Here is a 17094-nt window from a genome sequence, read left to right on the forward strand (position 1 = left end):
GCTGAAGATATTAAGGCCTGAGGTTCAAAATGTAACATGTCAATGGTGTGACCTAAGTTACAGTTAATTCAAGTTAATAAAGTTAATTCAATTAATTTTTCTTAATTGAAGAAGGGAGGTATAGGACATGGATTTGGAGGTATCTAGAATTCCATAAAATGCTACTTATTAGCACCAGTCTTACCTTTGTCCCTTAAAACTGATAAGGGATAGGCTCTTTACTATGTCTTAGTCCATTTTCTGTTACAATAACAAAGGCCTGAGACTGGGTAATTTATAATGAACAGCTATTTATTTAGATTATGGTTCTGAAAGTTGGAAGTCCAAGACCATGGTGTGCATCTGGTCAGAGCCTTCCTGCTTCATCATAACATGATGGAATGCACCAGGGAACAAATCTGTGAGCTCAGGTCTTTCTCTTCTTACAAAGCCACTAATACTGTATGCCACTAGTACTGTATGGGGGGACACCCTGATGACTTTATCTAATCCTAATTACCTCCCAAGTCTTCATTTTCAAATACTAGTAATATGTGACTTTAGGGATTAAGTTTTCAATATATGAAAATTTGAGGGGGACACATCCAAATCATAGCACACTGATTACAAAAGGTTTTTGGAGCAAATTACTCTTGTGATTTTTCATAATCTTATTATTCTCATTTGAGGGAAGAAATTGTAGAATGTATCTCTGTGTATTTTGTTCCTTCTGAAGCTGTACATTTTAGTGATAAAGTGGGACTAGTGTCAACAGCATGTACAAACCAGAAAGCCTTTTTTTTTTTGTATACTAGATTGAATCTGGGGGTGCTTAACCATTGAGCTACATACCCAGCCCTTTTTAATATTTTATTTTGAGATATAGTCTCGCTAATTTGCTTTAGGGCCTCACTTAATTGCTGGGGCTGGCTTTGAATTTGCCATCCTCATGCCTCAGCCTTCTGAGTCACTGGGATTACAGGTGTGCACCACTGCACCCGGCATCCCAAAACCTTTTATTGGAGTTTTTATTCCAATGAATTTGAGGCCTGGGAATAATAAAGTCACCCCTCTAATTCCTTATGGTCTTGCAGTTTGTTTATTGAGGGGCATAAGGGGTTCTGGGTAAATTTGAACCAGTTTTCTAAGAGCCTTCCAACCTTAAGCGCTCAGTTTCTTTCACTCTGTCCCTGGGGGCTTGTCTACCACATGTGCACACTCACGTGAACCCACAAGCTGTTACATGGATACACCAGCAAGTGCCTTCTTCTGAATAGGGTCATTTCCCATTGCAAAGTCAATGCCTGGTCTCCCAGGATAGTTCTCAAAGGGAATTCAAGGGTGAGTATGCAGAGAGGGGAGCTAGAACTTTCCAGGTGTGGCCCACTTGTGTGTAAAAGCAGGACAGCAAATTCATCCTTCATTTAAGGCTTATTTTGAGCCATTTTTTATTTTGGGCTATTTTTTCTAATAGCAGTGACAGAACTTTCTTCAAATACCCATTCCCTTGGCCATATGCTTACTTCCATATGACTTTTGTAATAAAACTCCCATTCAGTCCATGACCAAAGGGTAGATCATAGCTAATCATTTTAAGTTTGATGGATCGAAGTGATTTCCTCTTTTCAATTATGAGTGAATGACTTAAATATGTGAACATTTTCTTCCTATAAAGGAAACCTTGTTTGCATACATATACACATAAACTCAAGTTGAATAAAAATATGTTAGAGGCAATGCAAAACTAACCATATTGAACTCTTTTGCCTGTTGGGAATCTAATGTTAGCTCACTGGATTGGAACTATGTTTAGTAATTATAAGTCAGTAAATTATTTTTATTGACTTAATATTTTAACTTTGATGCCATAAGCCATAGCAAGTAACCCATATAGGAGAAATGTTGCCTCAGCTCTTAACAATAGATTTTAAATTGGACAGTTCAAAAGGGAAATCTCAATGGGTCTGTAGAGTCTTTTTAAAAAGTCGAGTTATATTTCAAAATAAGGGCATAGCCTCAGTGCACATGGACCAGACCTTACATACTTTACTAAAGAGGGCATTACATCTTCAGTTTTATATCCATAATTTATGAAATCCAAGCCATTGCTTCAGGATGCTTTTTGATGAAATATTGACTTTTTAAAAAAGTATGTTTACCTCCTGGCAAATACATCTTGTAAAAGCTTGAGGCTCATTTCCTTTGTATTGCTGTATATTTTTATATTTCACAAACCTCTCTTTCAATTCTGAATTCCTTCTGTGTCTGTGATTGTTAGGTTTTCCCCCTTCTTTCTCTACAAAATTACATAATTGCTTTATTGTTTCCTTTTTATTTAATACTGCTGTAATCACTGTTTCATTTTTATTAATCCATTCCTTCTGCTTGAATCTGTTTTGTGCTTTTTCTAATTCTGAATTGGATGCTCAATTCATTTACTTTCATTATTGCTTATTTAGAAAACATGAAACTAGGAGTTTTTCTTTTTTTTATTATCAGGAATTTCATAGGTCCTGATATGCAGCATGTTCACTATTGTTCTTTACTAAATATTCTGTAATTTGGGTTTTGATCTCTTCTAGCCAGCAGTTGCTTCAGATAAAGTTTTGTTTCCTTGTTTATAATTCTTCAGTGGATGTTTCTTTGTTTAAGAACTTTGTAATTAATTTTTGTTTATCGAATTTTGATGAAAGAATTTTTCCATTGTTTGGATCTTATTTTGAAATTTATACATCACCTGCTATATAGTTAACTTTTGCAAGTATTCATGGATCATCAGAGGTAGATTTATTTCCTATTTGCAGGGTAATGTTAAAGGAAAACCAGGCATCTATCCACCTTCTTAATTATGATATTTAGGTATTTTATATATCATTTTTAAAAATTTGAGCTATCATGGGCTGACAGGTGTTTCTATTATTTTCTCTATGCACTGTAATTTTTGCTTCACAAAATTTTATTTTTGGGGGAGAGGAGTACCAGAGAGTGAACTCAGGGACACTCCTGAGCCACATCCCCAGTCCTATTTTTTTTTTTTTTAAGAGACAGGGTCTCACTGTGTTGCTTAGCACCTCACTTTTGCTGAAGGCTGGCTTAGAACTCTCGATCCTCCTGCCTCAGCCTCCTGAGCTGCTGGGATTACAGGCATGTGCCACCCCGCCTGGCTGCATGTTGATTCTATACCATTTAGTTTTGGGATATTTGTAACTGTTAGACCCTCATAGTTTATTATGCCCATAGTTTATTAAGCCCACTTCTTTGTATCATCTAGTGTTCTCCCTAGAATTCAAATTTAACTCACATGAAGAATCTGATCTTGTCTTTGCACATTGTTTTTACTTTTAGCCTTTATAGACATTTTGATTTATACAAATCTTTATTCAACTGAATTTCTTAAATAAGCCAATCAGATGTTTTCTGTTGTATAATTGAAGGTAGCCACATTATCATCTATTGAAATAACAGGAATGTTTGATCTTAATTACCATCATATTTTATATCATGCTTTCTGTTTTTATATGTTTTTCAAAAATAGTTCATTATATTTTCTGGGCCACCTACTTTGTTACATATTTGATTTTTCTGATTATCTCAAAATTTTATGTTTTAGTTCTTCTAGTGGTTAACTTGCTAATAAAAACTAACTTCTCTATTTATTCAGATAGTATTTATTGTCTCCATTATAAAAATTAGTAAATGTTGACCTCCCTTACTCCTTCTGCAATACCCACTTTATTTTTTTATATATTTTTAAAATTTTTATTGGTGCATACACATAAAAGTGGGATTCGATGTTACATATTTACACATGCACACAACATAACAATATAATCTGGTAAATTATTTTTTTATTTATATGTGACAGTGGAATGCATTACAGTTCTTATTACACATACAGAGCACAATTTTTCATATCTCTGGTTGTGTACAATGTATATTCACACCAATTCATGTCTTCAAACGTGTACCAATACCCACTTTAGATAGCTTTAATATCTTGCTTACTTCTTGTGTCCCTTGATTATTTAAGTAAAGCCCTTTTACTTTATATATCAGACATAAATGATATATTTTACCCTGTCTGTAAAAGACAAGGCAGTGATTCATACTCTCATTACCTGTTTCCTTTCCTTTCATAATGTAACTAATTCCTTGTTGCTGCTTGTTGGTTATATTATTTCCAAATTGTCCCAATATTTTAAGTGAGCATTCCCTTTTGTAGACTATATGGTGTACACAAAGCACAGCCCCCCAAAATGTGACTGAGAAAGGTAGAAAAAAAAACAAACTTGACAAAGGCGAAATTCCCTGGTAGTTCTTGTCTTGGTGATACTCAGTGTTGCACTTTGGCCAAGGTGGTTCCTCAAGAAGTTCCTTCTGGAAACAATGGAGTTTCTTCAAGCCTCGTCATTGTTTGCTTGTGAGTTTCCCTGCTACTGTTGATACTTGGGTCGGATTTGCTTGGGTGTGACGTTTTTAGATCCAACTTTCTTTCCCTGAAGTCTTTTTTTATTCTCCCCTAAGTGTTTTCCATACCCAAATGTTGCTATGAAGAGTTTGAAGCCAGGCTGACAATATTTCCTTGTTGAGGTGATTTATCTTTTGGCATATGTTTCCTAAAGATTATTTTTTGTTTTAAAGAAAAAGATTTTTTATTATGGAAAATTTTGTATACAACCTGAGGTGAATTCTTTTCCTGCGAGCCCCGTGAGCTTTCTAGGGAGGCTTGGGTAGTGATTGTTTCCTGTGAGCTCTTCATTTGGGGACGTGGCATGTTCTTTCCTCTACAGGTTCCAGTTGGGTGGATGACATCTTTGAACGTCTCCTTTGTCCACTTGTTCTCTAGAGGCAAACTACAGCTCATATGTTGCTTCTTGCTTGTTTTTCTTCCATGTTGGTTGTTTTTTCCTTAATATTTTTAACCCTTTGTTTGGTCTACTTTTCTTACTCCTGACCTCCATGGATGCTATAATTCTGGTTTTCTTCTCTACATGTATCTTCCCTGTACTTTATTCACTCTTGTTCTCCTGAAACCCTGTTTTTTTGTGATTAACATGTATTTCTCAATGTTTATTAAGATATGTTTGATCTTGGTGGCACCATTGTTCTGTTTCTTCTTCTCTTCTTGTTTCTCCTCCTCTTCTTCCTTTTCTTTTATTTATCTTACTTTTTTTTTTTTGTAGTGCTAGGGATTGAACTCAGGGCAATGTGCATGTTGAGCACGTGCTTTGCCAATAAGCTACTCCCATACCTTCTCTTCCCACTTTGAGGGGGCTTTTAAAAAATTTTTTTCCCCTCTTGCTCTTCCTCTTCTTCTCTATCTTCTCCTTCCTGGGGTCCTCATACTCATCTTTCTATTCTGTTTCCTTCTTTTTCTTTTCTTCTTCCTCCCACTCCTTTCCCCCTCCTTCTTTTTCCTTCTTCATTTTATTGTTATTATATTTGAGTGAAATGAATTCTTTTTGTTCCAACTATTTGCAGAAGATTTGTACCAGGAGGAAACCAGAGCAGTAGTACTCTAAGCAACCTGGGATTTTCCATGGTTTATTTTGTGATTCCTATGCAGTGGTGTGTGTGTGTGTGTGTGTGTGTGTGTGCCTTTATGTTTTTCAAGATATCAGAGGGAAGCTATGGTAGGATTGCTCATAATTCAGCCTCTGCCCTCCACCAGCCTCAGTATCTCACGACATCCCTGTTTGATATTCACAGCATTTGATGGCCCTTCCATACATAGTTTTTATTTAGATTAAAGATTTTAATGGGGCTGGGGATGTGGCTCAAGCGGTAGCGCGCTTGCCTGGCATGCGTGCGGCCGGGGTTCGATCCTCAGCACCATATACAAACAAAGATGTCATGTCCAACGAGAACTAAAAAATAAATAATAAAAGATTTTAATGGTATTTGTATTTCTGTTTCTTATTCTTCTTATTTCAGAAGTGATAACTTCTTAGAAGAAAGGGCTAAAATTTACTATCTTAAATCCAAAGGCACAATACTTTTCTCGTAGCTAATCTTTGTACACTCTTCCTCGAGGAGGATGGAGAGTGTACATTGTTGCATTTTGGTTTTGTTGTGGTTGTTCTTGTTTTTTTTTTTTTAGTTGCCATTAACATTCATTTTTATTGAGAACCTGAAATTATTTCTTTTCATATAATACAGTGATGTCTCTGTGAGTGGGGGAGAAAAATAGAGTGTGGGAATTTTAACTGTATTTAAACTTTTTCTCTAACCTGTTGAGTTTATTTTATTAAGTCAGAATTCACACACCATAAATTCATCCTTTCCCAGGATGCCTTTCAGTGGTTTTCAGCATATCCACAAAGTCATGTAATCATGACCATGATCTAATTCTAGAACGTTTTCATCACTGTAAAAAAGAAAAGTACTTGTTAGTAGTTACTCCCCATTCCTCCTTCCCCTAGTCTCTGGCAACTACTCATCAATTTTACGTCTCTGTGTATTTGCCTTTTCTAGATTTTATTATATAATGCATCATGTTTTCAAGGTTCATCTATATCAGAACGTATATCAGTATTTCATTCCTTTGTGGCTGAATAACATTTCATTATATAGATATTGCATATTTTGTTATTCATTTATCAAGTAACATGACTTGTATATTTGTACTTTTTATCTATTATCAACAATGCTACTGGGAACATTCATATACAAGTTTTTGTGTGGACATATGTTTTTAATACTCATGGGGTATAAACTAGGAGTGGAATTGATGAGTTTTATGCTAACTCTAGTTTAAACTTTTTAAATTCTTTTTTATTGATTTTATTATCTTTTTAATACACGACAAAAGTGGAATGCATAATTCTTATTACACATACAGAGCACAATTTTTCATATCTCTGTATATAAAGTATGTTCATGCCAATTTATGCCTTTATACATGTACTTTGTTATTTTTTTGCATTACAATTCTTAATACATATATATACCACAATTTTTCATATCTCTGTTTGTATATAAAGTATGTTGACACTCAATTCAAGTCTTCCTACATGTACTTTGGATAATGATGTCCTTCACATTCCACCATCCTTGCTAATCCCCTGCCCCCTCCCTTTCCCTCCCAATCCTCCTTCCTATCTAGAATTAATCTATTTTTTTAATAGTTTTATTTCATTTATTTTTATGTGGTGCTGAGGATCGAACCCAGGTCCGAACATGCTAGGCGAGCACTCTACCACCGAGCCACAACCCCAGCCCCTAAACCTCCCATGCTCTCCCTCCCTACCCCACTATGAATCACCCCCATTATATCAGAGAAAACATTAGGCATTTGTTTTTTTGGGACTGGCTATCTTCACTTAGCATTATCTTCTCCAAGGCCATCCGTTTACTTGCAAACGCCATGATTTTGTTCTTTTTTAATGCTAAGTAAAATTCCATTGTGTATATATGCCACATTTCTGTTGTTTTTGTTTTTAGTACCAGGGATTGAACTCAGGGACACTCAACCACTGAGCCACATCCCTAGCCTTATTTTGTATTCTGTTTAGTGAATTGCTCAGGGCCTTGCTAAGTTGCTGAGGCTGGCTTTGAACTCAAGATTCTCCTGCTTCAGCCTTCCAAGGCACTAGGACTACAAATGTGTATCACTGTGCCTGGTACACTGCTGTATTTTTTTAGCTTGATGTTTTTGTTCAGTCCCCAAATACTTATGTTTTCTTCCCTCCACCTGAAAAGGCTCCCTTGAGATATCACCTGTTTTCAAAGTTCTCACATTGGCAGATGCCAGGTTCCCTGTGAACTTCCAATTCAAGGACTCTTATTTCTTTTTACTAGTTTGCTGCTTACATATAGTTTCAGTAACAAACTAACCTTCAAATGTAATGCAACACACCTAAATGTAAAAGTGTGTCACCCACTTATAATACAGGACAAGTGTCTCTTGATTGACAGGTGGTTGTATGATAAGCAGAGTCTATCATCTAAATGACTTCTATTGTGCTTGTCTACATCAAGCCAGCGAAAGGGGGAAGATAGGGAGAACTAGGTACAGGAGATTTTACAGGCCCTAACCATGGTGGAAATACATCCCCTCTCCTCTTGTTGTACTATCTAGCACTAAACAGAAGAGATTCTGCACAATGTAGACCAGTTGTGTGAACAGGAAACAGAGGAGCGGTAGGAATCTGGTGAATAGCTACCTGCCTAATTGCTCTCTACTTTACCTGTCATAAATGTCTCAGTGACAAAGGAATTTAAGTGTTTCTAACCAAATTAGTCTTTTCATTCATTCAACGAATATTCATTATCTTCCTTCTGCATACCAACTGCGTGACTTAAGCAGTTGGAGTTATCTTAACCCCTACCATATAAATGATACTTATTTTTCTGAGTAGTCCTAGAAGAAAAAAAAATGAATTAGTTTTAAAAAGAATCTTTTATTACAACTGAGACTTTCTGAGAAATTTGACCTCTTCAGTAAAAAGGAAAGCGGTTGAATAATCCCCTAAGGACCAGTAACTATAAAGTCATAGGATATTGTGTTATCAATCAAGATGGATTCACCTGTAGAAGTTTATTCATCCACATAACTTATGGTACATTTTTAAAGAGTTCATAAGTGAATGTGTCCTCCAAAGGGAAGTCAGCGACCATTGTTTTAAAACAGGCTTTTCATGGTTGAGTCTACACAGCTCAAATAAAAGCAAAAGATGCAAGTGCTATATAGATGTGGGTACGAGCAAGTCCACAGAATTAGAACTTACTTAATATCATGCAAGTTTTGGATAATGAAATCCAAATTCATGCTTGCTTCTTAGAAGTCAAGTGGAAGATGTTTACCACCTCACCTTCTTATTCTGTCCCATTAAAATGTATCAGCAAAACAACTTGTGTTCCTGCTATGTAGAAATAAGAAAAGGATTTTAATTGTTTTAGCTAAGCTTTCCCACTAAAGATTTTTGAGAGACACAGCATCCCTCAGCCAGGAAACAGAGACACCCCTGGGTGTCTGTATAGGAAAAGGGTGCAAAAGAACTGAGCCACTTCAGGACTGTTCCTGAGAGCCTTGCATGTCCTCAAATTCCACTAGGAGCCATCATTCAGCTTTTTCAGACACCCACTCCTTTTCTGTTTTTTCAGTGGATTTAAATGTGTGGTGTGTGTGTGTGTGTGTGTGAGCTGGTGTCCTTCTCTTTGATAACATGGCTTAAAAATAATGCACATTCAGTCTTTGAGCCAGGTCTGCTTTCAGGTTCCTATTACCTTTATTTATTACCAATTCATTGGTAATATTTATCAAGCCAGAGTGTATTTGATGGAACAGATTTACTAAATATTTCTCGAATCTTGACCTTAAATATCATAGAGACTGTTGAGAAACAATAATAGTTCTTCAAACAATTCTATTTATTTTCATACATTTTTCTTTTTCTTCCTCTTCATAACTCTATGAGGTAGTGACTACTATCCCACATTTAACAGATGAAAACACTGAAATTTAGGAAGGAACCATAAGCTTCCTAAGATCACATGTCTCCCAGGAGAGGAGCAGGATTCAAGCATAAGCTGGTAGCCATTCCTGGGGCAGGTTTTTTTCCTGGTAAATGAAAGAGAGCGACTTCACTCCTGGAAGAAGGGTGACATATTTTCACTGATGTGACTGGAATTTTGAGCTTCTGACCCATGTTTTTAAAAATCATCTCCATCCACAGATTTTTCCAAAGCACTTATTTATTATAGTGATGCTCCTTGGTGAGACTGAGAATATATCGGTCAGACAATTATGCTTTATTGTTGTCTAACTTGATAGTTACTTACTATGGTTTTTTTGTTGTTGTTGTTATTTTTTTGTTCAGTACAAGGGCACTCAACCACTGACCCACATCCCCAGCCCTATTTTGTATTTTATTTAAAGACAGGGTCTCACTGAGTTGCTTAGCGCTTCACTTTTGCTGAGGCTGGCTTATCAAATTGTGATTCTGCCTCAGTCTCTGAGCCGCTGGAATCACAGGCATGGGCCACCATGCCCAGCTACTCTGATTCTTCTTAGTTTCCGTATCTTTGTCAACAGAGCCCTGAGCCTACAAGCACAGGAGCACTTACTCCAGTTGTGTGCACCTTTAAGTAGCACTAACAGGCAAAACTGAATCAGTACAGTTTGAACTTTAGTTGGACACTACCCATAGCTTGGAGGGGATCTAGGGCTAGAGAAAGGTCACAGACACAGGAAAACTTGGGAAAACACAGTAGTTCTAACTGCAGAGCTGGCTCCAGGCTGTAGGACACATGGCCCATTGCCTTATTTTCCACAGGGAATCTATTGCTGTCCACCAGCATGAGCCTTTGCGACAGCGTGAGTCTTTGTAGCTGGATGTAATGATTGGACCCCAGAGGGTGTTGGCTTCTTGGTGTCTTTTATGCAGAAGAGCAGAACCCACAAGAACGTATTACATAACGTAATTGTAATAATTAAAATAAACCTCAATGGCCTAAGTGGCAGGTTGCTAAATAAAATCTGGGCTGCTCGACCTACTGTTCTTTAATTTACCATGACCTCCTGTTTTTCTAGGGTGACAGAGAAGCGGAGCTGGGGCTGCCTTTTTCTCCTCTGTGTGACAGGAAGTCAACCATGGTTGCTCAGTCACAAGTAGGTAGGTGTCTGCCAGCCATTTGGACAGCAGGAAACACCAGCTGGGAAGTCTCTGGAAGTTCAGCAGAGATGTTCTATGTGTCTCCTTGGCCAGAAAACTGGCTCTGGTCTGCCATGAGGTACCATCGGCTTTGGCTGCTTGGATGGATGGAGCTTCTTCATTCTTCTGCTTGGAATATGGCTAGTTCCTGGGGAGATCAGACAGTGACCCTGTGGTATCTCTGATGTTCCCTGCCATGACAAAAGGGGTTTCAGCTTTTTAAGGAAATGATGAGTCATTGTCAGGAAGCACGTTCTGCCTTGGTCTTTCCATCCTGCTTACAACACTAGAAGTTTCTATGGTATATCCCCTCGTGATGCTACTGCTAGTTCAGTGTTTAGGATGGACCCATTTTCTGGATGACTCTACTTCCAGGAATGGCTCTTCAAATATTTTTCTTCCTTCCTTCCTTTTTTTTTTTTTAAACTAAACAAAACATTACTTTTTGGTGAGGATCACTTTTGTATTGTTAATGACTACATTAAGTGTACAGCAAAAATCTTCAGCTATGGGTGGCGGTAGCAGTGCCATCCATAAATTAAATGTAATGCACACATTAAATATCATCAGTGATCTCCACCTTGAAGAGTGAAATCATTCAAAAAAATAAATTTAATAAGCATTTATCAATTTTTCTACTTGTATTTTGAGTCCTTGTTCATTTTTTTTCATAATATAGCTTGAATCCTGTCAAGTATTAGACACTGCTATATATTAAAATAGACATTATAAAATCAAAGACAAGTGATATATGTATCTGTCCTCCAAGATATTAAACCAGTTTGGGGGAGAGGACAAGATGTTATAAAAACAAAAATCTTTCAGAGCATTAATATGTTAAGGTAAATTTCTGAACGTTGTACCTCGAAGTACAAAATAGAGTGTGGGAACCCTTAGACCCAGTGGTCCATTCTAGACTTACTGGAGAGAAATATTTGAGCTGCATCCTGGGAAGTAAGCTGGTATTATGTAGGCAAATAGTGAATCGTATTAGAGATGAGTTAGGGGTGGGTGGGACGGCAGTCCAGGCAGGACGTACAACTTATACAGAGAAGAGAAACTGTGGTCAGTGAATTCTAAACAGCTCCATATGGCAGGAGCAGTAGGAAGGGAGTAGGATGCAGCAAAGGACATGTCTGGAGAGAAAATGAGGCCCAGATTTTACATTGCGTTAAGAATAGCACATGCCCACACTTTCTGGCCAGAATGAGGCTCTACCTAAAGAATTTAATGTAAGGTTAAATAACATACAAATTCATGTTTTAGCCTGTGGGCGTAATTGGACCCACCACCTGTTTTGGTAAATAAATTTTATTATAACACAGCTAAGTCCCTTCATTTCCATATTGTCTGTGCTTTTGCACTACAGGTGGCAGAGCTGAGTGGTTTTAATAGAGATGAGTGGCCTACAAAACCTAAAGTCACCCTCTAGTCTTTTGCAGAAAGTTTGCTGATCCTCTTTTAGAAACATTTCCCCACCAGTAGTAAGGAGGATGAGTTAGAGGGTTTTGGTTAAGAATAGCAGTGAGGAAACCCATTGGATGCCTCCTGCAGGACTGGGAGGAAGAGATGAGGCTTGTCAGAACTGAGTTGGTGACAGGGACTCTCCAGAGTAAAGAAGGCATACCAAGTGTGAAGGATTTGGCTGAATACAAGGTTCTGGGAAAGGCGGGAATTTAGAGTACGTGGTTGGACCTCAATCTCAGTTACAAGGTTGGAGGAAAAGCTAATATGTTAGCTTTGGTTTGGATATGTTGCATTTAACTTGGGGGAAAAGTCACAATGGGACCATCAAATACTTGAGTTTGAGCTCAACATTATACTATAATTAACTAGAACACAAATGTGGCTTTCAGTGTTTCTTTATCAGGATACTACTGATACGTGGGTAGGACAATTCCTGTTTTGTCAATTCCATGGTAGGAATTTTTAGCATCCTTCACTGCTGAGCGTCAAAGACTGGTATCACCCCCACCTCCATCCATCATGGTGAAAACCAAATATGTATTCATACATTTCCAGATATCCACCGGGAAAATATCCTTTGGTTGATATTAGTTTCCTTCCAACTTTCACGTGGCTCACTCCCCTCCCATCCATCTTGCCATATTAACTTTCCCAAAGAACATTTTGAAAATCTTATTACAGTGTGGCCCAGACATCATCAGGGATTTCCAGTGCCCTGTTAGGTCCCAGCTCCCTAGGAATCCCCCTTCCTGAGCTATGGGTAATCTACCTTCTGAGCTTTCTTTTCTCAAGTCTAAAAGAGTCCAGAAGCCCCCAAACATTGCTCAACACCTCCGGTACTGTCCCATCTGCCACTTCACCCTGTCCCTGTCTACCCAGAGTAAGTGGCTGTGTCTTCCTCTCCACCCATTCTTTTGGCCTCAGCTCAAACACTACAACCTCATAAAGCTGTTCACAGGTCTGTCAGCGGAGGGAAGTGTCCCCTCTCTCTCACACCTTCCCAGGAGTATTCATCTGTCCTCCTCTGGCCCTCCAAATGCTCCTTGGGGTCATCTTTGTGTTCATTTCATCTCTCCTGTAAATTCCTTGTGGGCAGGCCGGTGCTGTTATTCTTCTCACAATTCCTATCACACTGCTTATTCCACAGCAGGTGCTGAATATGTATTTTAAAGTACTTAATTGTATTTCCTATTGAAAAGCCATAAAGTTAGGAAGGAGACTCGGAGCTGACTCATGGCATTCAAATCAAGGAATCTATTAAACGAACAAGACCTGCTGGCTCTTAATCTGATCTTCAGCTCCTGTACCGATGAATTTTAAAAGACAGAAAAGACTCACCTGTTTCCCCTGGGGAGCGTGGAACAGCCCATTGACTCTGTAGTTCCTCTGAGGCATTGCTGTTTCTCTGCAGGTTTTATTGATTTCATTGTGGAACCGACCTTCACTGTGCTCACGGACATGACCGAAAAGATTGTGAGTCCATTAATCGATGAAACCTCCCAAACTGGTGGGACAGGACAGAGGCGCTCAAGGTCAGTGGAGAAGTTTGGGGAGGGGGGGGTGGCCTGTCTACAAGGATCCCCTCCTGTTGGTGGGGACCCTCACCTCCTTTTTATGAGAGATCTGCTGCTTATTTCCTCAGAGAAGTTGAAACTCTACTCTCTGTACTCTCCAGACTGGCCTGAAAATGGTAACCCATATTCAAATTATGACTGGCAGGTCCCTGGTACCCCCAACCCCTGTCCTCTCTTGGCCTTTGCTCATGGCAGGAGCTACCATTGAACTTTAGCCCACTGTTCCCAGAAAGCCTTGCTCCTGATTCTTCAAAAAGAACCACTGATCAGAGTTCTTACAAGAACTGACACTGACTTTCATTTCTAGATTCAGGAAGAGAATGAATAGAGAAAAAAAAAATAACCCTGAACATTTTTAATCGCCTTCTGCTTCAGTGCTATTGTTCCAAATGGAGAAGAGTGTAGAGTAGGAGAGCTCAGACTCTGGAGTGAGCGTGCCGGTGTTAGAATCCAGACTCCATCACTTATTACCTGTGCAGTCTCAAGCAGGTTCCTCAGTTTCCTCATCTGAGAAAGTGTGGATTATAATATTCATAGGTTGCTGGAAAGATTCAGTGAGTTATTCATTATATAACTGCTTAGAACAGAATCTGGCATTGAATTTAACTGTATTAAAGCTGGCAATTAGTCTTTATTGGCAAGGTTACCGCTGCTGCTCCTACAACTACTACACCTATATTACTACTACTGCTAGTACTATTACTACTGCCACCACTATGACTTGAATGAAAACTGCTAATACCTCCACCACTACTATAGCTAGTGTTACTACACACTATTGCTACTATTACTACTGCTACTACTATAATGACATTCTCCTCCTCATCCATGCAAAACCCTGGGCTTCATCATCAAGGAGGAAAAAACAGAGTGGATGGGAAGAAGAGAAGAAAAGATCAGGAAAAAAACGTTAATGGGGAGGGGGGAAGTAAGAGGAACATTAGGACAGGGAGATGTCAGGGATACTCATACTCAAGATGGACCACCATTGAGGTTGCTAACAAAGAGGACAGAAGCCCATGACCAAGTCCTCACAATCCCAGGGCTCTTTAAGCACTGGTTGAAACTTACCTTGCTCCTCCAGTCAGTCTTCACTGTCATTTAGTGACAAATTAGCCTTCATTGTCATAGTCATTTATGCCAGTCACAGCCTTAGCCACTGAGGAGTAGGAGATACTTCGTCAGAATGATATTTTCTGATATTTGGTAAATCACCCACATTCGAAGAATAAAGTAATGAATTGCACAACTTCATCCTCCACAACCTCCAAGCTGTCTGTGTCTCTCTGTCATCTCCAAGGCACATGAGGAAATCCTCACTCCTTGTGTACTCAGAAAACCAAGATCAAAGGGACCCTGAGTCCAGGACAAGGGAGGAGCTGGAAAGAGAGAGGACCAAATTGCTGGGTAACTTGGAAAAGTAGCCAGTGTAGCAGCAGGGGGTAAACTGCGGAACAAGTAGATTTCCAAGTTCAAATTCATTTATATGAGACAATAGACTGGAAAATTCATGTGGGTGGATTCTAGGTACAGGAAAAAAGAAGGGATCACTCAGCCCAGAAGAGAAGCAGGACTGTGAAGACTCCTGAGGGTGCAGGGTCGATATTTTTCCTGCTGAAAATTTAGAATTTTCCACATTTCATATTTGGAAAATGTATTTCCAGGAATATATTTTCAGGACCCAGGAATTTTATGACAACGTGTTGACGAGTGCTAACTGCCTTTCTCTTGGGCTTGCTTGTTGCATACGTCTTTCAAACAGTAACACTCCTCTTCGATGCAATTTCTTATTTGGTCCTCCAGTTTGAACAGCATCAGCTCATCAGATGCAAAGCAGCGGTCAGGTGTCAAGAGCTCTGGGTCAGAAGGAAGTGCCCCCATCAACAATTCCGTTATCCCTGTTGACTACAAGAGCTTTAAAGCCACTTGGACGGAGGTGGTGCACATCAATCGGGAGAGATGGAGAGCCAAGGTGCCAAAAGGTAATATGCTATGGGGGAAAGAATCTTCCAGGACACCTAAACCAACTCAACATTCACTCATGAAGCAATGGTTGTCTTCCCTGACTATGGATGTGGCAAATAAAACACAAGTGCTCAGAGTGCTGCAGTTGCTGAATATTAGGCTCTCCCATCTTTGATCTTAATTACCTGAAACTCAATGTGTGGTAAACTGTGGCAGGCCTCGATGCCTCCTGCCATCTTGCCCTTTGTGATTTAACTGGACTCCTTTTCCTGGTGTGATGATTCTGTGGGGGAGGGGTATTCTTGGTTTTTGTTAGACCATCTTGTCAGACTCATTTCATGTTCGGAGGCCTTTACTTTCTCTTTTGCTTAAGCAAAGCCCAGCCAAAACCCACCTTGGCTATTATGTTGGGATATTAGGAGCTTTTCTTTCCTTATGTGCATACATTTTTATGCTTTCTTTCACATTCACTATTTCCATTCACTCATTGCTCCAACCGTAAAACTGCTTTTCTGAGATGGTGTGACTTGTAAGTAAACAGAATCCCCTGAGTCAACATCATCAAAAGTTCAGACCAGAAAAACTGTCTTGTGGGACTATTCACAAAGATGGAAATTCACTCATTTCTTGGAAGCTTAACATGCTAGTGTGAACAAATGAACTTCACGATCAGCATGTGCTACATGAGCAGCCTGTATCTTAGATACGGAGGCACCATAAACAGAGGTGGCACAAACCTGATGTGAGGGGGTAAAGCTGTGAGGCCTGGTTCCAGCCAGAGATACAGACGTGGGTGACTCTTGGGACTCAGTGAAGGGCCTGATTCCAGTGGGCTGTACGGAGGTGAGCCTTCAACAATAGTCAGTTTTTGCTGACATCTGTTTTGTGTCCAGTGCTGAGGACATAGAGATGAGTAACATACATCTTTATCCTTAGTGGTGGCAGTCTTTGGCAGGAGAGGGACATAGACATTACTTTGGAGTTGCCTGCATAGGAAGCCTAGGACTTCAGTCGCAACCTTGCACTTGTCACCAGCCCCCACCAACCCTGAGCCCCAGACCCTCACAGCAGTCAAGGAGGGTTTTAACCCAAATACACTCCCCACAATTTTATTCTCCCAGTGTCAACGCAACATGTGAAAAGAAGGGTGGGATGGTGGATGTCTTAGTCCATTTTCTGTTGCTATAACAACATACCTAAGTCTGGAAATTGATATAGGCTAAAAATGTATTTGTTTCACAGTTCTGGAGGCTAGGAAGTCCAAGAACACACTCTTGGCATCTGCCTAGTGGAGGACATCACTTGTTGAGGCAGACCAAGCATGTTAGCTCAGCTTCTCTTCCCCTTTCTACAGAACCACTCCTGCCATCATGGAGGCCCAGACTCATGTCCTTTTCTAATCCTAATTCCCTCCCAATGGTCCCACCTCAAAGCAATGTATAAATTTAGGGATT

The 17094-nt window shown here is 39.3% G+C and overlaps 1 protein-coding gene across 14 annotated transcripts in view; it reads left to right on the forward strand.

Moving 5' to 3' along the window:
• The window catches only part of Pde1c (phosphodiesterase 1C), a 603438-nt gene that overhangs the window by 520805 nt on the left and 65539 nt on the right, over positions 1-17094 (forward strand). For all 14 annotated transcript variants that reach the window (XR_013435068.1, XM_021722262.3, XM_078039880.1 and 11 more), the window contains 3 exons: positions 10514-10595; positions 13513-13633; positions 15479-15657. Coding sequence is in view for 13 of the 14 variants with exons in the window: in XM_021722262.3 (XP_021577937.1) it covers positions 10514-10595; positions 13513-13633; positions 15479-15657 (382 nt within the window). In the remaining variant the exon portion in view is untranslated. The remainder of the gene's footprint in view (positions 1-10513; positions 10596-13512; positions 13634-15478; positions 15658-17094) is intronic.

Source organism: Ictidomys tridecemlineatus, chromosome 2 (genome assembly GCF_052094955.1).
Source record: "Ictidomys tridecemlineatus isolate mIctTri1 chromosome 2, mIctTri1.hap1, whole genome shotgun sequence".
Classification (NCBI taxonomy): domain Eukaryota; kingdom Metazoa; phylum Chordata; class Mammalia; order Rodentia; family Sciuridae; genus Ictidomys; species Ictidomys tridecemlineatus.